The sequence below is a fragment of the Geotrypetes seraphini genome, chromosome 10, assembly GCF_902459505.1.
Source record: "Geotrypetes seraphini chromosome 10, aGeoSer1.1, whole genome shotgun sequence".
Lineage (NCBI taxonomy): Eukaryota > Metazoa > Chordata > Amphibia > Gymnophiona > Dermophiidae > Geotrypetes > Geotrypetes seraphini.
Genome location: NC_047093.1, coordinates 137,536,116 through 137,557,424, shown reverse-complemented (window position 1 = coordinate 137,557,424; position 21,309 = coordinate 137,536,116). Strand labels below are relative to the sequence as shown.

Genomic DNA, 21,309 nt, shown 5'->3' with positions numbered 1-21,309 from the left:
TCCTAAAAACCAATCTCGAAGATGTCGAAGGCCACAAGCCAAATTATACAAATAAATATTGGGAACACCCCATCCTCCCCCCTTTTCCAACTCCCTATCATATAGTCCAACCTCAACTTAGGTTTCTTCCCTTTCCCAAAAAAACTTCGTAAAGCAGAAGCCAAAGCAACATGATTTTTCTTCTTAATCCACACTGGTAACTGTTAGAGAGTATATAATAATAATAATAATTTTATTCTTATATACCGCCATACCGAAAAAGTTCTAGACAGTTCACAACAAGGTGAGCTAATACATGGGATATAGATAAAATACAAATTAGAATAATGGACTTAAAAACAGATAAAGACAGGAAACATTTATAATGCAGAAAATACCGGCATGGCAGGGAAAGAAGTAATAATTAGAACAGATAAAATACATCAAGTTGAATATAAGGAACTTGATTGAAAAAATGAAGCAGAATGCATTAAGATACCAGCCTATCAAAGAGTTGATTCTTTAACAATTTTCTAAAATCAAGATAGGGAGAGACCTCTAACATAATTTTTCCAAGCCATACATTCAATTTAGTGGCTTGAAATGAGAGGGTTCTCTCAAGGAACTTCTTATAATGACAGGATTTTAATGAGGGATATGAAAACAAGTGCACTCTACGTGCGGTCTTTTTGGCGTGACTCAAAAGAAAAATGAGACAAGATAACCTGGTAACAAACCTGGAACTGATTTAAAACAAATACAGGAAAATTTGAACAGAATTCTCAACTCTATCGGCAACCAATGGAGTTTCAAATAAAAAGGAGGCGAACGGCAGTATTCTGAATCACTCTCAATTTTTTGAAAATTTTCTTGTAAGCACCTAGATATATAATGCTAGAATAATCGAGAATACTTAAGATAGAAGACTGTACCAGTAAATGAAAGGAAGTTTCATCAAAATACTTCTTAATAGTACGAAGCTTCCAAAGCACAGAGATACATTTCTTAAACAATAAATCCGTATGTTATTCCAATGTGAGATGTTTATCCAGAGTCACACCAAATATTTTTATGGATTGTTCTATATTATAGTCCAATCCATTCACGTGTATTGTTGTTTCTTTAATCTTATCGTTGGGAGTTGCTAAAAAAAAATTAGTTTTTTCCGCATTTAATTTCAATTTATAAGCAGTTGTCCAAAGTTCAATCTGACTTAAAATAATCGCTAAAAAATTTATGAACTCCGGTGACAGACAAGTTAACGGGATGACTATAGTAATGTCATCCGCAACAAAATTCCCAAGGAAGCAAGATAAATATTAAACAAAGTGGGGAACAGAGGGGGACAGAGGTGAAATATGATCATCCTATAAAGTGCTATTCTCCCACTCAATGGCAAAGGCAACGAAGCCTATATTTCTAGTCGGCACTTGGTAGTCTCCAAAAGGCAAGAAATATTACATTCATATAGTCTACTCAGATGTACTGGCAAACGAATACCTAGATAATTAAAGTCATTCCCTGCCCAACGTAAAGGAAAAAATCCTGGCCATGATTCTTTAGTCTGGTATAATATCGCCATAGATTTTGATTTAGAGTTATTCAAAACAAATCCCCCAAATCCCTATATTCACATATACTTTCCAACAAAATTGGGAGTGAGGAGACCGGATCAGTGAGGTGTACCAATAAATCATCAGTAAATGCTGAAATGTTAAAATGTTCTAACTCCAAATGTACCCCAGTGATTTCCAGATTTCCAATAATTTCACGTATAAGAGGATCCAATGTGAGTACAAACAACAATGGGGAGATGGGGCATCCCTGTCTAGTCCCTCTTCTTATATCAAAATGATCCATAAGCTTTCTATTCACCCATATCTGAGCCAGAGGTCTATCATATAATACTCTAATAGCATCTCCCATTTGACCTGTTATACCATATTTTTCCAGTACCACATACATAAACTCCCATCTCACTTTATCAAATGCCTTTTCTGCATCAAAACTAATAAGTAATGAGGGAGTCCCTGTAGCATACACCTCTTGTAATGATGCCAATATGGTTCAGATATTTTTCACAGACCTAAGTCCTCTAACGAAGCCTACTTGTGGAGACGCTAATAAATCAGTCAAAATTTGTGCTAAACGATTAGCCATTACTGATGCCAATAATTTTGTTTCAAAACAGATCAATGATATTGCTTTATAAGATTCTAGGAGAGTCGGATCTTTCCCCAGTTTAGGTAAAACAATCACCTGGGCTCTACACAGAGAATCCGGCATAACATGTCCATCTATAATAAGATTAAACAATTCAGTTAATAGTGGTAAAATACTATTTCCCATTAATTGATAAAATTCAGCATGATATCCATCAGGGCCTGGTGCTTTTCCCTATTTACTCTTTTGATTTGCTAAAGTATTTTAAAGGAACTATTAACTGAACTTCTAACCAAAATACCTCTGATAAAGTTTCATATGTTTGTAACATAGGTGACAGCATTTTAAAAGGGACAATTTTCAGACTCATTGTAGTGGTTGCAAGCATATTTTCAAGAGTTACTTTTCCCAGCATCCTTATGAAAATATACCTGGCACACATACCTAAAGTGCAAAGATCTGATCAAAATATATGCACTGTGATTTCAAATGTGTATTTGTATTTATTTATTTATACCTCGCCTTTCCCAAGGTGGGTTACAATAGAGAACATACAGAAACAGAATCACATACAGTACAACAAATTGAACATCAATAAAACATAATAATGATAATGTAAAGCCTCCTAAAATTACAAAGAGGCTACCAGTGCCTCACATCAAAAAATTATAAATCAAGCCCCATATTTCATCAAACAGAAGAGGTGTTTCTTCAACATTTTCTTAAAACTACTTAAATTTATTTGCTGTTGTAAATATCCCAGAAACTTATTCCAATCCCGAGGACCCACACACAAAAATATGCTAGCTCTAGATACAGCTAGCCGCAGCTGTTTCACTGTTGGAATATGTAGGTCATCGTGAGTCACTGAGCACAACATGCGCTGTGGTTCATATGGCAGAATGCTATCCATCAAATGTTTCGGTGTCTTATTGTGTATACAGAGATTCGATGTACTAATTTTAGCCAATACAAAGATACAGTGTTCCCCCATGAATTTGTGGTTTGCGAATCATGGACTCAGTAATTCGTGGTATGCTCCATGAAAGTTAAAGTATGTACTAACTTAATGTGCAAACCATGGTCATTTTCCAACCATGCTGTTAGCTTATGAATTACAATGCTCTATCTTGGCTGAGTGGTAACAATTACAGATCTCAAGCTATTTTGTGTACCTTTTTATTCAGTGCATTTTAGTAAACATTATTCATAGTAATTGTGAGATGATAATCTTCCTTCTCAGATATGGACACCTGTACAATATGTCCAGAGGACCAATGGCCCAATAAGAAGAGAGATGCCTGTATCCCAAAAGTGATAATATTCCTGTCTTATGAAGAGCCTCTAGGGATAGCTCTGACTCTCATCAGCATTTTCTTCTTTCTCATCACTGCTGCCATCTTGGGAATCTTTATTTACTACCGAGACACTCCCATAGTGAGAGCCAACAACCGGGACCTCAGCTATATTCTCCTCATCTCCCTCATGCTCTGCTTCCTCTGCTCCTTGATATTCATCGGTCAGCCAAACGAAGCGTCCTGCATCCTCCGACATACCACCTTTGGAATCACTTTCTCCATTGCTCTCTCTTCCATATTGGCAAAAACCATCACTGTGGTCACAGCCTTCCAAGCCACCAAACCAGGAAGCAAGCTCCGGAAATGGATGGGTTCCAGGGTCTCTAACTCTATCGTCCTTTCCTGTTCCCTTATTCAAACAATTCTGTGTCTTGCCTGGTTGTTCACTGCTCCCCCATTCCCATATCTCAATATGAGATCAGAAATAGGAACAATACTAATTGAATGTAATGAAGGGTCAGTAATTGCATTTTACTGTGTTCTGGGTTATCTGGGATTTCTGTCTGGTGTCAGCTTCATCATAGCTTTCCTAGCAAGAAATCTACCCGACAGTTTCAATGAGGCCAAGTACATCACCTTCAGCATGCTGGTCTTCTGCAGCGTCTGGATCTCCTTTATCCCAACGTACCTGAGTACCAAGAACAAATATATGGTGGCAGTGGAGATATTTGCTCTTCTGGCCTCCAGCGCTGGTCTTCTGGGCTGCATATTTATGCCTAAGTGCTATATTATTCTGCTCAGGCCTGATATGAACATTAGGAAATACCTAACAAAAAACTGAAATTGAATGACACTACAAAACTTCGTCCCCCTCCCATCATTATTATCTCAACCTAGCATCTATGTTAGATTCGCTTAGCTCTACCTTAAAGTCACAAATGTAAACCCTCTTGCTGTGAACCACATTGATTCTGTGTAGATAAATTGAGGGATACAAGAAGTTGTATACTGATTTATATGCCAAAATATAGCTTTATACAGTTTGTGGTAAAATGTTTATTTTTAAAGTCCTTATATGGCTACTGCCACCACTGGTCGCTAAAGAACTTTAAATATCACTCCAACTATTTTTTTATAAGTTTCATCCCCATGGCAGGAGTCCAAAATTTGTTCCTCCGAAGAAGAGACAGGCAACATCTCTAGCATTGAAACATCTCTTGCTTGTCTCTCCTTTCAAGTTAAAAGCTTGTATCCTTACAAATCCTTCCATGGTGAACACAGCACATTACAGTATGAGGAGGGGGATTCTCATGTGCATTGCATCTTTCAAAGTGTGTTACTTAAATCTGTCTCTGTGTTCACTGAAATTCATCAGGAATGCCACTGATGCCATAGCAACAGTGAAGCTATCATGCACACTGGATGGACTCCTCCCACTGCCAAGAACAGAGAGCTATTGGTTCAAACAGGCCTCTGATGTCATAGCAACAGCGAAGCTATCATGCACACTGTGTTGACTCCTCCCACCGCTAAGAGCGGAGAGCTACTATTGGCTCAAACAGGCCTCCAATGTAGGGTTACCAGATTTTTCCATTTGGAAAATCCAGACCCATAGACCCGCCTCCAGGCCCACCCAATTCCACTCATCCGCACCCCGTTATGCCCCAGTCCCACCCCCAATCCCACCATAGCCCTGCCTTCTGCTGCCTACTCTCGTTGGGCAAGAGGGCATCTGCGCATTCGTGCACACAAGCATGATGTCATGTGCGGATGCCCTTATGGTTAACGAGAGCAGGCAGCAGGAGGTGGGACTGCGGGTGGGGCTAGGGTGGGACTGGGGTGTAATAGGGCGGGGATGGGTGGAACTGGGCTGGCCTGGGGGCGGATCTGGGGGGGGGTCCTAGATTTTATTAATGTAAAATCTAGCAACCCTACCACCAGTGCCATGTTGTGACAGGGACCCGCAGCCCCAAATCTGAGTATTATGAACCAAATTACCCTAGTCTTATTCCTGCTATCAGTACTAAAGCTAAGACAGTGCAGAAGAGAAAAGAAAAGCAGAATAATGCTGCCCACTTTAAGACTATGTCTTTAAGCAACCAGAGAAAAGAGCCCTGGATGGGCCCTATAAGACTTCACGAGGTATAATCAGGGAGCATGGGCGAGGAGCAGCAGATCCATTTTCTGCAGCCAACTGGCCCAGATGTAGGGGGATGGAGCCTGGAGTCAACTCAGTTAGATTGAAGGGCAATGAGCACTAGGGCACCTAGATCACGCTTACCAAAGCCTAACTTAATCGCATTAATTGGTGCGGTAATCTAAATCTAATCATAATGTATATAATAGCACATCTTGATGTAAAACCTACATCTCTATGAAAATGAGTTATATTAATATTCAAACATAGAGCAACTGTAGATATTTAAAGTAAATTTCAGAAATCACTCAATAAATCTCGGAAAAATTATGACCCATTTTGTTCCGGAAAAGTAAAGCTGACATCATCAAGAAAAAGAAGAAAGGGAGGAGGGAAACCATACTGGCACCATTCAAACTGAACATTGAACAAAGACAGCTTAAAGTTAAAACATAGGGGCTCGTTTTCCAAAAATTGCAGACATCCAATAAATGGCAGAAGCTGGCACTCGGACGTCGTAATTGCCGGGACGTCCAAGTGCCAATTCTCAAAACTGACTTTCTGGAAATCTTGCGAGGTGTCCCAGCTGCTGTGCATCCAAAACTCAAGGGGGCCATGTTGGAGGTATGTTATGGGTATGCCTTGGGTGGGCTTAGACTTGGACATCTTGCAGCGATAATCGAATCTTTCCCAGGATGTCCAGGATGAAACTCAGATGTCCAGAGTTAGACCTGTTTTTGAAGCGTCTAAGTGCCACTAAGGTGCCCAAACTGACCACATGACCACTGGAGGGATTATATAATGAACCTACACTCCTCCAGTGGTCACTGGCCCCCTCCCAATCCCCCCAAATTTGAATGAAACAGTACATATCTGTCCTAGAAGAAAATCAGACCAGGTGAGTGGACCTGGTGAGTGTACTAGTGAGCCATAAAGAGGAAGACCAAGGCCCATAAGCCACACTAACCACTACATTTATGGTGGAAAATGTGAGGCCACCAAAACCCACCAAACTCCTATTAAACTGCCATATTTATAGATGCCACCTGCAGCCATAAGGGCCATTGGGTCAAGTAGATTTTGAAGGAGTTTTGGAGGGCTCACCAAAAATTATAAGGGGGTTATGGTGAGATGAACATCTAGCATCCTTGATGTGAAGTTCACAGCAGTACCCTCTAAGGTGCCCCACTGCTCTGTTGACATGTCTGTGTGGCCAGTCCATTACAATGCTGGCCCGTCCCATGTCCAAATGGTCTAGATTAGGACATTCTGAGCTTGGCCATTTTTGTGGTGAAAAATGACCCAAAAAGTTAGGTGTCCTAAGGTTTGATGTCCTGACGGTCAAATAGGCAATTAAAAAAAAAAAAAATTTCGATCTCTAGCGGTTTCGATTGTGGACGTTTTCGGCCTTCGGATTTTGGACGTTCTCCTCAAGACATCCAAAAGTCAGGCTAGGACACACTATCAAAAATGGTCCTCATAATGTACAACCATATAAATAAATGGCTGACAGCAAGACCAGAATTTGATTTATAGGTGTAATAATCCAAGGCCAGTGTGTGCAGAAAAATATTGCAATGGGAACAAAAAGCTCAGTAATAAGATCATAAATTTAAAAAAATCCACATGTAAAAACACATTGACTAGAATTGCAATAAACAACTACAAAAAACCCTCATTGCTGGACCATTCCTGACTTAACTGTATCGAATAAGGCCAGATATGCATAAAACTGCAAATTAGTACCAATTACCACCAATTCTAGCTAACTGTAGCCAACGATTGTTTATGAAAGCCAGTTAGCAGCTAATTTAACAATTAAGTTACACAACTAACCAACATTAGTCTATGAGTCAAGTGTAGCCATAGGCAGATCGGGGGCATTCCTAAAAGTTATATGCATTGTTATAGAGTAAAGCCGATGCGTGCAAAAGCTAGGTGCAGGAATTTAGGCCTGGTTTTAGCGGACTTAAAAGCCTCCGCCTAAGTTATGGGTTGCATACTGGCACAAAGCACAATTCAATCTAAAATGTACACCCACCTTATAGAATCTCACTAAGCGTCATTTTAGTTGGCGCTGATTATTTTAGATGCCATATATAGAACATGGCCCTAAGGCCCGGATTCTAGCAGCGCCTACACTCTGCCCGGTTATCAATCAACCACTAGGTGCCGTTTATAGAATCACGCCTAGCGGCGTCTAAGCAGACTTAGGCATCGCTATGCATCCTAGACATAGGCACGTAGGTGTCCTTTATAGAATATTACATCAAAGAGTCAAATTGTGCTTACAAGTTTATAGAATTAGGGGGTAGATGCTTAATTTCAATACACATGGGAGGTCCAATATTCAACAGTTTTCTTGAAATAGGTATACAATGAGTTATCCAATTATTTTGGCACTGCTGAACATAACTAGAGCAGTTTCAAGATAGCAGGATACATTTATCTAGGGTTACCAGATTTTACGTCTAGAAAAAGAGGACACATGGACCCACCCTCTACCACTTCTGGGCATGGCCCATTCTGTAACCAGCCCCGCCCCATTCCACAACAGCTCCATCTTGTTCCACCACCCCCTCAACCCCAGCCCCACGCAAACCTTATCTGTTTGGGCTGAGTCTGGAGTGAATCTGCGCATGCGCACATGCAACGTGAAGCCGTTGCATGCATTCATGCATGTGTGTGACATCACTGCGTCACATCCACGCATGCGCAGATGCACTCCAGACACATCCCCGATCTCAACAGCCTTTCAAAACCCTGAAAAAATGCTGGGTTTTGAAAAGCCATCCAGATGTCTTGACAGTCCTAAAAAAAAGGACATGTCTGGGTAAATCCGGAAATCTGGTAACCCTATATTTATCCAAATATTTTAACCCTTCTATGTGTACCTCTACGACTACCTCAACTCCTTGGCAAAATCATGCTTTTTCAGCCTCCACATGCTGAGGAAAGTAAGATCCTACTTTAACCAAAAACATTTCGCCGTCCTCGTCCAATCCATCATCCTCTCCAAACTTGACTACTGCAATTCCATTTACTTATGCCTAACAAAAAAAAGTCTTCAAAGACTCCAGCTCAGTGGTGTACCTAGGGTATGTGGCACCCGGGGCCAATCATTTTTTGACACCCCCCATCTATATGAAAAATATGATTTTTAGTAACAATCCACATATCGCACAACAAGAGTGTACCTAGGAAAAGGCAGCATCTTAAATACTGCAGTGAGCACTAGAACACCAACACATACATTGTAAAACTAAACAAGCCAGATCCCGCACAGTCAATTGATCCTGCAGTCAATGCCAACTGAAAACTATGTTCTTTTCATACACACAGAACAGAGATACACCCTCGCCCAATATGGAATAATCACAAACTAAAAATAGAAATATGTAGACAAAAGTTAAACTGAACCGCCATGAAACCAGACCCTTGATACAATGCAACACCACAAAAACAGTAACACATGTCCTCTAATACAGTGCAAAATATAGAGACAGTAGAAGTAAATTTGAAAAAACTGATACATAACAATCACCACTTTACAAATTAACAAATAAAAATAAAACAAATAATGAGAAATAAAAAAATGTCATTTTATTGGACTAATCCCCATAAGCTCGGTCCCCATCCCCGCAAACCACCTGATTCCATCCACACAAGCCTTGAATTGTTTATATTAAAGTATAAAAAGAAACAATATTCTGTACAATTGTCAATTTATAAATCAGCGTCTTCTCCCCACTCTCTACCCCATTTCCCTTCAGCATCCTCAGCCCACTCTCTCTCCACTTTCCTTCAGCGCATGCACATAAAAACAAACAAGTAATTTTATATTATTTTCATTCTATTCATTCATAGAAATTAAAGTCTAGATAATGCCAGTCACATAACAAAACATGATTTTACAAAAATAATTCCCTGCACAGTCAAGCCTGCAAGGATTACTAGATGTCTTTCAGCAGCTCCCCTCCCTCCCTCCCCCTTACCTTTGTGGCCAAGTCAAAATGATCTACCAACAATAAAAATTTAAAAACACAAAGCACGCTGTATGCAGAGAAAATGTTAATTATCATTTATATTCCGCGGGTTTTCAAAGAGGTCAAGGCAGATGACTTTATGCAATGTCACCTCAGTAACAACTATACAAAAATAGACAAATATTCCCCCTCCCTTTTTACTAAACCGCGATAGCGGCTTTTAGCGCAGGGAGCTGCGCTGAATGCCCCACGCTGCTTTTGACATTCATAGGCTCCCTGCGCTAAAAAACGCTATTGCGGTTTAGTAAAAGGGGGCCATAGTGCAAAATATAGACAGCAGATATAAATTCTCAAAACGGACACATTTTGATCACTAAGTTGAAAATAAAATCATTTTTCCTACCTTTTTGTCTGGTGATTTCATGAGTCTCTGGTCCTTCTTCTGGTCTTTCTTCTTTCTTCTCCTGGCCCCCCCCCTCTTTCTTTCTCCCCCTGGCTCCCCTCTTTATTTTTGCCTTTCTTTCTCTCTCCCCCTGACCCCCCTCTTTATTTCTTCCTTTCTTTCTCTCTCCCCCTGGCCCCCCTCTTTATTTCTGTCTTTCTTTCTCTCTCCCCCTGGCCCCCCTCTTTATTTCTGCCTTTCTTTCTCTCTCCCCCTGGTCCCCCTCTTTCTTTCTGCCTTTCTTTCTCTCTCCCCCTGACCCCCTCTTTATTTCTGCCTTTCTTTCTCTCTCCCCCTGGCCCCCCTCTTTATTTCTGCCTTTCTTTCTCTCTTCCCCTGACCCCCTCTTTATTTCTGCCTTTCTTTCTCTCTCCCCCTGGCCCCCCTCTTTATTTCTGCCTTTCTTTCTCTCTCCCCCTGGCCCCCCTCTTTATTTCTGCCTTTCTTTCTCTCTCCCCCTGACCCCCTCTTTATTTCTTCCTTTCTTTCTCTCTCCCCCTGCCCCCCTCTTTATTTCTGTCTTTCTTTCTTTCTCCCCCTGGCCCCCCTCTTTATTTCTGCCTTTCTTTCTCTCTCCCCCTGGTCCCCCTCTTTCTTTCTGCCTTTCTTTCTCTCTCCCCCTGATCCCCTCTTTATTTCTGCCTTTCTTTTTCTCTCCCCCTGGCCCCCCTCTTTATTTCTGTCTTTCTTTCTCTCTCCCCCCTGGCCCTCCTCTTTATTTCTGTCTTTCTTTCTCTCTCCCCCTAGCCCCCCACAAAGCCATTGTGCCAATTTCTCCACGTCCACGATTCTTTCCCTACCCTCAAACCCAAGCCAGCAGCTGATTTCTCCCTGCTCCTTCCCCGGTGTCCTGATGTCCTGAACTTCATTGGGTAGCAGCAGCATTAACAATTCACTGCTGTTGCCCGCTTCAGGCCTTCCTCTGTTGGGTCCTGTCTTCATGAAAACAGAAAGTAGGCAGGACCCGGCAGAGAGGAAGGCCTGAAGCGGCAACAGCAGCGAATTGTAAAAGCTGCTGCTGCCCGAAGAAGGTAATGGCGCCAGTCCTTGGAGCACCGAGGCAGACCACTTCTCCCCCCTCCCAACCGAACCCCCGCTTACCCTCCTATCTCCCCCACCGCTGCCAAGTGAACCTTTCCGACCCTCCCAGCTAGAGCAGCAAACCTCCTTCTAGTAGCGTCGGCTGCTTCACGGCTTTCTCATGCCGGCAAATCGTCACTGATGATGTCATCAGTGATGCGGCAGAGGGAGGAGAAAGCCGCGAAGCAGCCGACGCTACTGGAAGGAGGTTTGCTGCTCTCGCTGGGAGGGTCGGAAAGGTTCACTTGGCGGCGGAGGGGGGGGAGATAGGGTCAGCAGGGGTTCAGCTGGGAGGGGGGGGAGAAGCGGTCTGCCTCGGTGCTCCAAGGCCTGGCACATTACCTTCTTCGGGCAGCAGCAGCTTGGGGAGGGTGGGAGCGCGATAGGGACCGGGCTGGCTGTGCAACCCCATAAGGCTGCACCCGGGACGGATCTCCCCCCCGCCCCCCCCCTTGGTACGCTACTGCTCCAGCTTATCCAGAATACTGCAGCCAAGCTGATCTTTACAAAATGCAAATCTGACCATGTCTTCCCACTCCTGTCCAATCTTCACTGGCTCCCAGTGATTTCCAGAATCCATTTCAAATGCTCCTGCCTGGCTTTTAAGATCATTCACGGCATCCTTCCTCCCCTAATCCCACTATCCTTTAACTCCTCGAGTCCTGACTCTACCAGACCTGCCCAAAGATATAAACTATCCTTCCCCTCTCTACGCGGTATTCTCTATGCAGGTAAACTAGGAAAATCTCTTCAAAATCACAGGTCTCTGGAATGACCTTACTATCCCGTTGCGGAACCTGGGCTCTCTCCAACTATTCCGCAAGCAACTGAAAACTTGGCTCTTCTCTAACATGTAATTCTATTTTCCCCCTTACTCTTCCATTCTATATATAAGATCATGTAAACCTTTTCCTTTCTCTTCTTATATTTTAAGTTCTTGTAAACCGTGCCGAGCTCCACTTCCGTGGAGAGGATGCGGTATATAAACTTAAGGTTTAGTTTAGTTTATATCTGCAGCCATGGTAACTACATACAGTCATACTAAATTATATCTTTCAGATTTTGTTCTTGGGTTAAATATTAAATCTCATCCTGTTTCTTCTTCGTTTACCTTAGTACACTGTTTCCCAAAGAGTTTCTGAACTGGGCCTAAATCTTTCTTGCACAATCCCACTCTATTCCTGGACAAGTGTGTTATGCAACTATGGTCACCAGACGGTTTGAAGGAAACCTCAATCACTCAAAGATTTCAGCCCCTCCCCACTTAGCTCAGGACTGCCCTCCAGGAATCCAGTTGCGTTTCCTACAAGCCAGACAGTAGGAGCTAGTTTTTTCTGCTCGCCCTGTCCCAGAGAGCATTCAGCTGCATAGTGGAACAGTGGGGTCAGCCAATGTTTGACCTCATGGCATTGGTAGTCAACAATGGTCTGACCCAGTATGCCTATTCTTATGTCCTTAAGCTACCATTCTAATTCAGAGGTTAACTGCTTAATACAGTTTGGTAAAAACAAACAAGATTAAAAAAAAATTCACAAATCAGAGAATCAGAAGGGGGAGGAATTGCTGATGTTACATCAGTAGGAACAGGAGGGTTATTAATACTCAAACATCTCTTGCGTGTTTAATGTACAGCGCTTTGTGCTTCTGTTAACGCTACAGAAATACTGTCATAAATAGTAGAAGTAATCTTTATTGGATTTAGTCGTATTTTTAAGTTTCAAGTTTATTTAGCTTTTGACATTCTGCCCAATCCGAAGACTTTCTGGGCAGTTTTCAATGTCTGTCCTTAGAATAAAGAAGGAACTCCATTCGCTGGCATGAAAAGGGAAAGAAGAGATCGGCTAATACCAAGCAGTTCTTTGTCGTCACCTGCCAAAAGAAAACCAAGAAAAGAAGGAAAATAATATCAAAGGAAACCCAAGAGAGAATAAAACAGCACGGTTCCCTTTCAACATGGTAAGAAATGGACTTGTCTACAAGAGACCGATCTCTGATTCCCTTGTATTAAATAACTTTGATGAGGTTTGTGTTTTTATTTATTTTTAAATTTGAAAAACCCCTTTGATAAATCCAACTCTAAGGACTTCTTTTACTAAGTTGCGTTAGCGTTTTTAGCGCACTGCAGATTAGCGCGCGCTAACCCCACGCTACACGGGTAGAACTAACGCCAGCTCAATGCTGGCGTTAGCGTCTAGGGCGCGTGGCAGTGTAGCGTGTGCTATTCCGTGCGTTAAAGCCCTAACGCAGCTTAGTAAAAGGATCCCTAAGACTGAATATTTTATTCTATATTCAGTGATCTCTGCCCTGTCCTACAGGGGATTCTATATCAGGTAGATTCTAATCACAAAATGTATATTTTCTACTTTTTAAATTTTTCTATGGGTTATAAACCAAATACACAGTTCCTCTGACTGATATTTTTATACTCCTCACAAGCACTACTCTTAAATTAACATTTACCTTGCAATGATAACAAAATTTCAGTAAAGTCATATTATTAAAAACAATCTATATTTAATATTAGATGCACAGATGAGCAGAAGATATCCCTTGAGTCTGAACCTTTAGGGTGCAGAGTCCTATAAAGATCACACGGTGACCACACAGCTGCAGGATACTCGCTCGGATCAGAGCTCACGTCCACATCACCAGAAGCCTTCTGTGGTCCCTCTGTAAAGTGATCTGTCTCCATTGATAAGGACAGAGCTGGAAGATCAGCTGTTTCTTACCTTGACAGATGGGAGCTAATTGTCTTCTGATTTTGTTAATACTTTATACTGATATCTGGAAGATCATTGAGTGCCCATGTGAAAAGCTTGAGATAACATTTTGGAAACGCGAGTACTACAGAGATGGGGACATTATAATTGGAGGGTTTGTTCAAGAGCAGTTTATTAAAAATAATGAACCCCAATGGAAAGCTCAGCCAAAGTTTCAATCTCCATTGTAAGTAGCATTGTGGCTTTCTTTCTAAGTTGTGCTGATGTGTTTCGTTGTGTCTGGTTGTTGCATGAACTGCAGATATAACTTGTACCCAGTGTTATACAAATGAAAGAAGAGTGTATAGGCACAAAAACTAAAAAGGAACAAAATCATCAGATGAAGAATTAGAACTTCCAGTGCAATCGGTGTGTCACTCTAGACATTAGTGACTTTTATTCCGCCATTACCTTGCGGTTCAAGGCGGATTACATTAGAGGTTATCTGGACAATTCCAGAAGAGATTACATAGTTGAGCGGGTTACTTTGGGGGGATTGAGATACTTCCAGTAGTTAATTTGTCTTGATGGATTTCTTGAATCTCTCCATGTACCTATTAGCCAGCTTGCACAAGCAATTTTGAAGTATGGGGCCATCCCCACTCTTTCTTCCTCACCTCAGGGGTTCGAGCAGAAGTTGGTTAGGCATCTGTAGGAGACTCGATGGTGTCTTGGAGCGTGCCAGCTTCCCCTTTTCTGTTAGCATATCAGTCGGTTCATGTTTGTGGATGTATGGCAGCCAGAAGATCAGCATTGAAGAGACATTTCCAGCTTGAGGCAGTGATTCTCCTCATTTCCAGCTACTCTAAAAGAGCTACGGCAGGCTGCAACACAGGTCACAGTGAGCAAGGCCGTTACACCCTTTCAGGTGAATTGGTAGTGGTGGTGGGGATCTGAAAAGCAGGATTTTGAAGGTTTCTGAGTGCTTCCCTGTGTTCCCCCATGTCTTTTTTTTAACTTTAAAAGTCTGGTAATCCTATGCAGAACAGAAGAGGCTTTCTATATGTTGACTATGTCTTCAAGCAGGTTCTCTGAGCAGACCTCTCTTATGTTCGGACTAAAGTCTATTGTGTTGAACCCGTGCTATCAAATGAAGATTTATTTTGCATCTATCTGTGATCTGCCTTTTACGCTAAAGTATCCACATCTTTGCCTTCTTTAGAGTAGGTATAAATTTGTGGCAGTATCTGAGAATTAGTGTAAATAGTTCCGAAAGCCTATTGTAAGGATTGTTAGTCATGGCCCCCACAATGTATGGTTGTAGGGGTTACGTGAGAGGCGCCCTTACAAACACCAGGTCCCAGGTTCAGTTCCCTCACAGAAGATTCACCAGGAGTAGAATCCAATAAGAAACACAGCCAGAGGTGATTGCATAAAGAATATATTATAGAAATAGGCTTACAGAAAAGCAATATTTATAAGCATTACAATTAAGCATTACAATTAAGTAGAGAGCAAAGCAGTTTCCCTGCCTTACAGAGTTCAGAGGCAAAGAGACAGAGAGTCTGAAGTTCTAAGGAGAGCCAGAGAGAGAGAGAGAGAGAGAAAGGGGGATGGGGTGATGGTCTAAGTTTTGGGTTCCATAGATAAAGAGAAGGATAGACAGAGAGATAGACAGAGAAAGAGATAGCTCAAGAGAAACAAGAGAGGACCAGAGTGCCAAGAGTCACAGTTTTACTCTCCACCACCTCTCTCGGGAGCGCATTCCAGGCATTCATCACCCTCTCCGTAAAGTAGAATTTCCTAACATTGCCTTTGAATCTACCACCCCTCAACCTCAAATTATGTCCTCTGGTTTTACCATTTTCCTTTCTCTGAAAAAGATTTTGTTCTACATTAATACCCTTCAAGTATTTGAACGTCTGAATCATATCTCCCCTGTCTCTCCTTTCCTCTAGGGTATACATATTCAGGGCTTCCAGTCTCTCCTCATACGTCTTCTGGCACAAGCCTCCTATCATTTTCGTCGCCCTCCTCTGCACCGCCTCAAGTCTTCTTACGTTTTTCGCCAGATACGGTCTCCAAAACTGAACACAATACTCCAAGTGGGGCCTCACCAATGACCTGTACAGGGGCATCAACACCTTCTTCCTTCTACTGACTACGCCTCTCTTTATACAGCCCAGCATCCTTCTGGCAGCAGCCACTGCCTTGTCACACTGTTTTTTCACCTTTAGATCTTCGGACACTATCACCCCAAGGTCCCTCTCCCTGTCTGTGCATATCAGCTTCTCTCCTCCCAGCATATACGGTTCCTTCCTATTATTAATCCCCAAATGCATTACTCTGCATTTCTTTGCATTGAATTTTAGTTGCCAGGCATTAGACCATTCCTCTAACTTTTGCAGATCCTTTTTCATATTTTCCACTCCTTCTTCGGTGTCTACTCTGTTACAAATCTTGGTATCATCTGCAAAAGGCACACTTTTCCTTCTAACCCTTCAGCAATGTCACTCACAAACATATTGAACAGGATTGGCCCCAGCACTGATCCCTGAGAGACTCCACTACTCACCTTTCCTTCCTTCGAGCGACTTCCATTAACCACTACCCTCTGGCGTCTGTCCGACAGCCAGTTTCTGACCCAGTTCACCACTTTGGGTCCTAACTTCAGCCCTTCAAGTTTGTTCAACAGCCTCCTATGAGGAACTGTATCAAAGGCTTTGCTGAAATCCAAGTAAATTACATCTAGCATATGTCCTCGATCCAGCTCTCTGGTCACCCAATCAAAAAATTCAATCAGGTTCGTTTGGCACGATTTACCTTTTGTAAAGCCATGTTGCCTCGGATCCTGTAACCCATTAGATTCAAGGAAGTACACTATCCTTTCTTTCAGCAGCACTTCCATTATTTTTCCAACAACTGAAGTGAGGCTCACCGGCCTGTAGTTTCCTGCTTCATCCCTGTGACCACTTTTATGAATAGGGACCACATCCGCTCTCCTCCAATCCCCAGGAATCACTCCCGTCTCCAGAGATTTGTTGAACAAGTCTTTAATAGGACTCGCCAGAACCTCTCTGAGCTCCCTTAGTATCCTGGGATGGATCCTGTCTAGTCCCATCGCTTTGTCCACCTTCAGTTTTTCAAGTTGCTCATAAACACCCTCCTCCGTGAACGGTGCAGAATCTACTCCATTTTCTCATGTAACTTTGCCAAACAATCTCGGTCCTTCTCCAGGATTTTCTTCTGTGAACACAGAACAGAAGTATTTGTTTAGCACATTCGCTTTCTCCTCATCACTTTCCACATATTGGTTCCCAGCATCTTTTAGCCTAGCAATTCCATTTTTCATCTTCCTCCTTTCACTAATATATCTGAAAAAATTTTTGTCTCCCTTTTTTACATTTTTAGCCATTTGTTCTTCCGCCTGTGCTTTCGCCAGACGTATCTCTCTCTTGGCTTCTTTCAGTTTCACCCTGTAATCCTTTCTGCTCTCCTCTTCTTGGTTTTTTTTATATTTCACGAACGCCAACTCTTTCGCCTTTATTTTCTCAGCCACTAGGTTGGAGAACCATATCGGCTTCCTTTTTCTCTTGTTTTTATTGATTTTCTTCACATAAAGCCATTTTTATCGCTCCTTTCAGCTTAGACCACTGTCTTTCCACTTCTCTTATGACCTCCCATACTAACAGTTCTTTCTTCAGGTACTCTCCCATAGCATATACATTTAATAGTTTAAACTAAGACCCCTGAGGAAGGAGGGTTTCTTCGAAACACGGACCATGTCGGGTCCGGGTTCATCAATCCTTTTGAATACAAACTGTTTTATAATTATATTTATATTTATTTTTTTATGATTCTTTATTAAAGATTTGGCATCCTGTACATCAACACTGCAGTTTTTGCCTTTGTCTTTCGATTTGATATTTTAGTGCAATTTTGTTGGATTCTTTGTTTGCTGTTATTGAGAAAGACATGGTGAAGTCACTGCTTGCCCTGGATCGGTAGCATGAAATGTTACAACTCTGGGTTTTTGCCAAGTACTAGTGACTTGGATTAACCACCGTGAAGATGAGCTACTGGGCTTGATGGACAATTGGTCTGATCCAGTATGGCTATTCTTATGTTCTTATCAGCAAGCAGCTTTGGAGTAGCCATGTGGGCAATGTAGAGATGGGGACCCAGATCCATATCCCACGCTAACCACTACACTTGTGGTGGAACATGTGAACGCATCAAATCTCACTTTAACCACATATGGATGCCACCTGCAGGAGGTTTGGGGTGAGTTTTAAAATTTAGCCAGTGGTGTACCAAGGGTGGGAGGTTCCTGGGGCTGTGGCACCCCTCGGTCTTTCCATGCCCCCATGCCACATTGATGCCCTCCCTTCTCACCCCCATACCTCTTTAAATCTTTATAACACAGGTGACGTTTTGTGAATGCTTCTAGATGACGTGTTATATAATTGTGCTGTTAATGTCATTACAGGTATTTTCCAGAAAATAAGTATAACTTCTTGGCCTTTATATTTGCGGTAGAGGAAATTAACAACAGTTCAGAGCTCTTACCCAACATCACACTGGGGCTCCACATTGAAGAGTCTTATGGGTCCAGAGCCCATATATATAATAAAGCTTTCAATATTATGGGAGGAGCTCACTTGTTATCAAATTTCAAATGCCGATCATCTGGCATATTGGCTGCTATCATTGAATGTTTTCCAGCTGACGAATCACATCAATTCTACAATACGTTCCAGATGTATCACTACCCACAGGTCATGGAGATTTTTAATCTTTTTTCTACACCCTTCCCCTTACCCGATCTAATCTTGCCCTACACACCATCACTCTTCCTCAAAATGAAGTCAACTGTAACAGGCTGCCAAAATGCTTTTTTTCTTTGTAGTTGCAGGACAATAATTCGGACCCATGCTCCTAAAAGGCTCAAATCTGAATGGGAGATGACTCAGTTGGATTTGAGGTTGAGCTTTTTGGAAGGCCATATGAAAACCTAAGTTAATGGAGAAACTTTGCTCCTTTCTCTCTGAAAGTGGCCTTGTAAAGAGCACATAGAGCAATAGAGAGTGAGTTACCCCGCCTAGGGGCCCTCTGGAGTCTTAGTTCCCTATTCAAGATTATAAGGAAAGAGGAAGATGGAGGAGAGAAACGTGTTCCTATACTAAGTGAACTGAAGAGGGAACCTTGATCCTGATCCTGATCCTGATTCTTAGCCAGGGAAGGGGAGAGTGTGGTGCAGTGGTTAAAGCATCCTGCGATTGTGGGCTCAAACCCACACTGCTCCTTGTGACCCTGGGCAGGTACCTTAATCCCCCCATTGCCCCAGATACGTTAGAGAAATTGTGAGGCTGCCAGAACAGACAAGAAAAAGGCTTGAGTACCTGATTTGCAGACTGTTCTGAGCTCCCCTGGGAGAACTGTATAGAAACTTGAATAAATAGAAGCATAAAGGGGAAATTTTTGTAAATGGCATCTAAAGAGATAGGCACCTACCTCTTTTCAGTTACACAGAGGCACCTAGGGCTGGTTACATGAAATGTAGGTGCCAGAAATGTAGGCCAGAGTTTTAAAGGGCTACCTTCCACATGCATCGCATCTACAGAAGGTGCCATTTCTGGAAGTGTCTAAGGGCGTGCCCATATTTTTTAAACATTGTAATAGGTTTTTAATCAATGTAGTCAATTACTATGCCGATTGAACCATTTTAAAACGATTAAGTTGCAGGAAGGCCCTTACTGACGCCTAATAGCATTTTGAGAATTTGCTCCCTATTACAGAATCACGCCTGACAAAACTTAGGCACCTTTAAAGTAGGCCAGGTTTTTAAAGGCCTAAATTATAGGCACTTAAGTCCTTTAGAGAATCACGCCTAGTTGCGCCTGAGTCCTGCTCCGCCCCTTAACACACCGACTTTGGAGTTAGACGCTGTTAGACGCCAGGCGATAGGGACCTATATTTTGTGGAATTACGCTTGAGAAGATAAACTCCTAATATCCAATTAATTGTTATTTGTTTCAATTATGAGTTTGTTAAAGCTCACAATTGAAGCCAATTTACTAATTAAGTTAGGTGTCTCTTTACATAATTTCTCCCAAACAGAATAAAGCTGCTGAAAGCAGAAAGTCCCTGTCAGGGAAGGGACTTGAAGCCGGAGACAGCGGATCTGGTGAGCGTTGACACCATATATAAGCAGCAGGGGATAAAACACCAACCCAGATCTTGTCCATAACAACTTCAAGAAGGCCAGCTACAGTACTCAGAGGGGGAATGTGGCCTTGATTTGATTAGAGGGTTGAGTGGAGGGCATTTTACCTTTAAACCTTTATTGAAATCTTTTTTTTGCAGCCCAAATCTTCACCAGTGTGAGCAACTTCACTAGCCTGCTGCTCACGCCAGCCTGGCTCCCTCTAAAATCACTTCCGGGTCGCAGGGCCAGAAAGTAACATCAGAGGGAAAGCCACTGCGAGTGATAGGCTGGAGAAGCAGCTCGTGCTGACGAAGATTTAAAGAGGTACGGGGTGGGAAGGGAGGGTGCGAGGGTGGCGTGGGGGTGTGGAAGTAGCAGGGGAGTAGCGAGAAAGGCAGAGTGGACACCACCAACCCGGACGCCTCCTACACCACTGTATTGTACTGTGTGCAATTCTGGAGGCCACATTACAGTAAAGATGTGCGCAGAATTGAATCGGTTCAGCGGACGGCCACCAGGATGATCTCGGGGCTCAAGGGTCTCTCGTACGAAGAGAAACTGAACAAATTGCAGCTCTACACTCTCGAGGAACGTAGGGAGAGGGGAGACATGATCGAAACATTTAAGTACCTCACGGGACGTGTCGAAGTGGAAGATGATATTTTCTTTCTCAAGGGACCCTCGGCCACAAGAGGGCACCCGCTCAAACTCAGGGGCGGAAAATTTCATGGCGAAACCAGAAAGTATTTCTTCACAGAGAGAGTGGTTGATCATTGGAACAAGCTTCCAGTGCAGGTGATCGAGGCAGACAGCGTGCCAGACTTTAAGAATAAATGGGATACCCATGTGGGATCCCTACGAGGGTCAAGATAAGGAAATTGGGTCATTAGGGCATAGACAGGGGGTGGGTAAGCAGAGTGGGCAGACTTGATGGGCTGTAGCCCTTTTCTGCCATCATCTTCTATGTTTCTATGTTTCTATGTATTCAATACCGGTCGCCAGATATGGTCGGACATTGAATATCCACAGTCAACGCCAACTGTGGGAGTTATCCAGGCTGCCTCCCAGTGGCAGAATATCGGGCCCAATGTCTGTCTCCTTTAAGTTCAAGTATCTGATGCTTTTTTCCTGTTGGCATTGAATGACAGAGTTTGGTCTCTTAAATGCACAGATCCTGTAGTGAAATTCTTTTAGGCATTGTAGGATGGCTTTCAGTAGCATCTCTAGACATGTTTTACCTCAGCTTAACAAAAGGACACCTATATTCTCTCAAAGCCTATAGCCTATGTGATTTAAACTGTTCTCAAAGTGACAAAG

General features: G+C 42.5%; 1 protein-coding gene across 1 annotated transcript in view; it reads left to right on the top strand.

The window, feature by feature from the left end:
* The window catches only part of LOC117368653 (vomeronasal type-2 receptor 26-like), a 33,713-nt gene extending 29,432 nt beyond the window's left edge, over nt 1–4,281 (top strand). The window contains exon 5 of the mRNA XM_033962380.1: nt 3,386–4,281. Within this exon, the coding sequence (XP_033818271.1) occupies nt 3,386–4,281 (896 nt within the window). The remainder of the gene's footprint in view (nt 1–3,385) is intronic.
* The last annotated feature ends 17,028 nt before the right edge of the window (nt 4,282–21,309 follow it).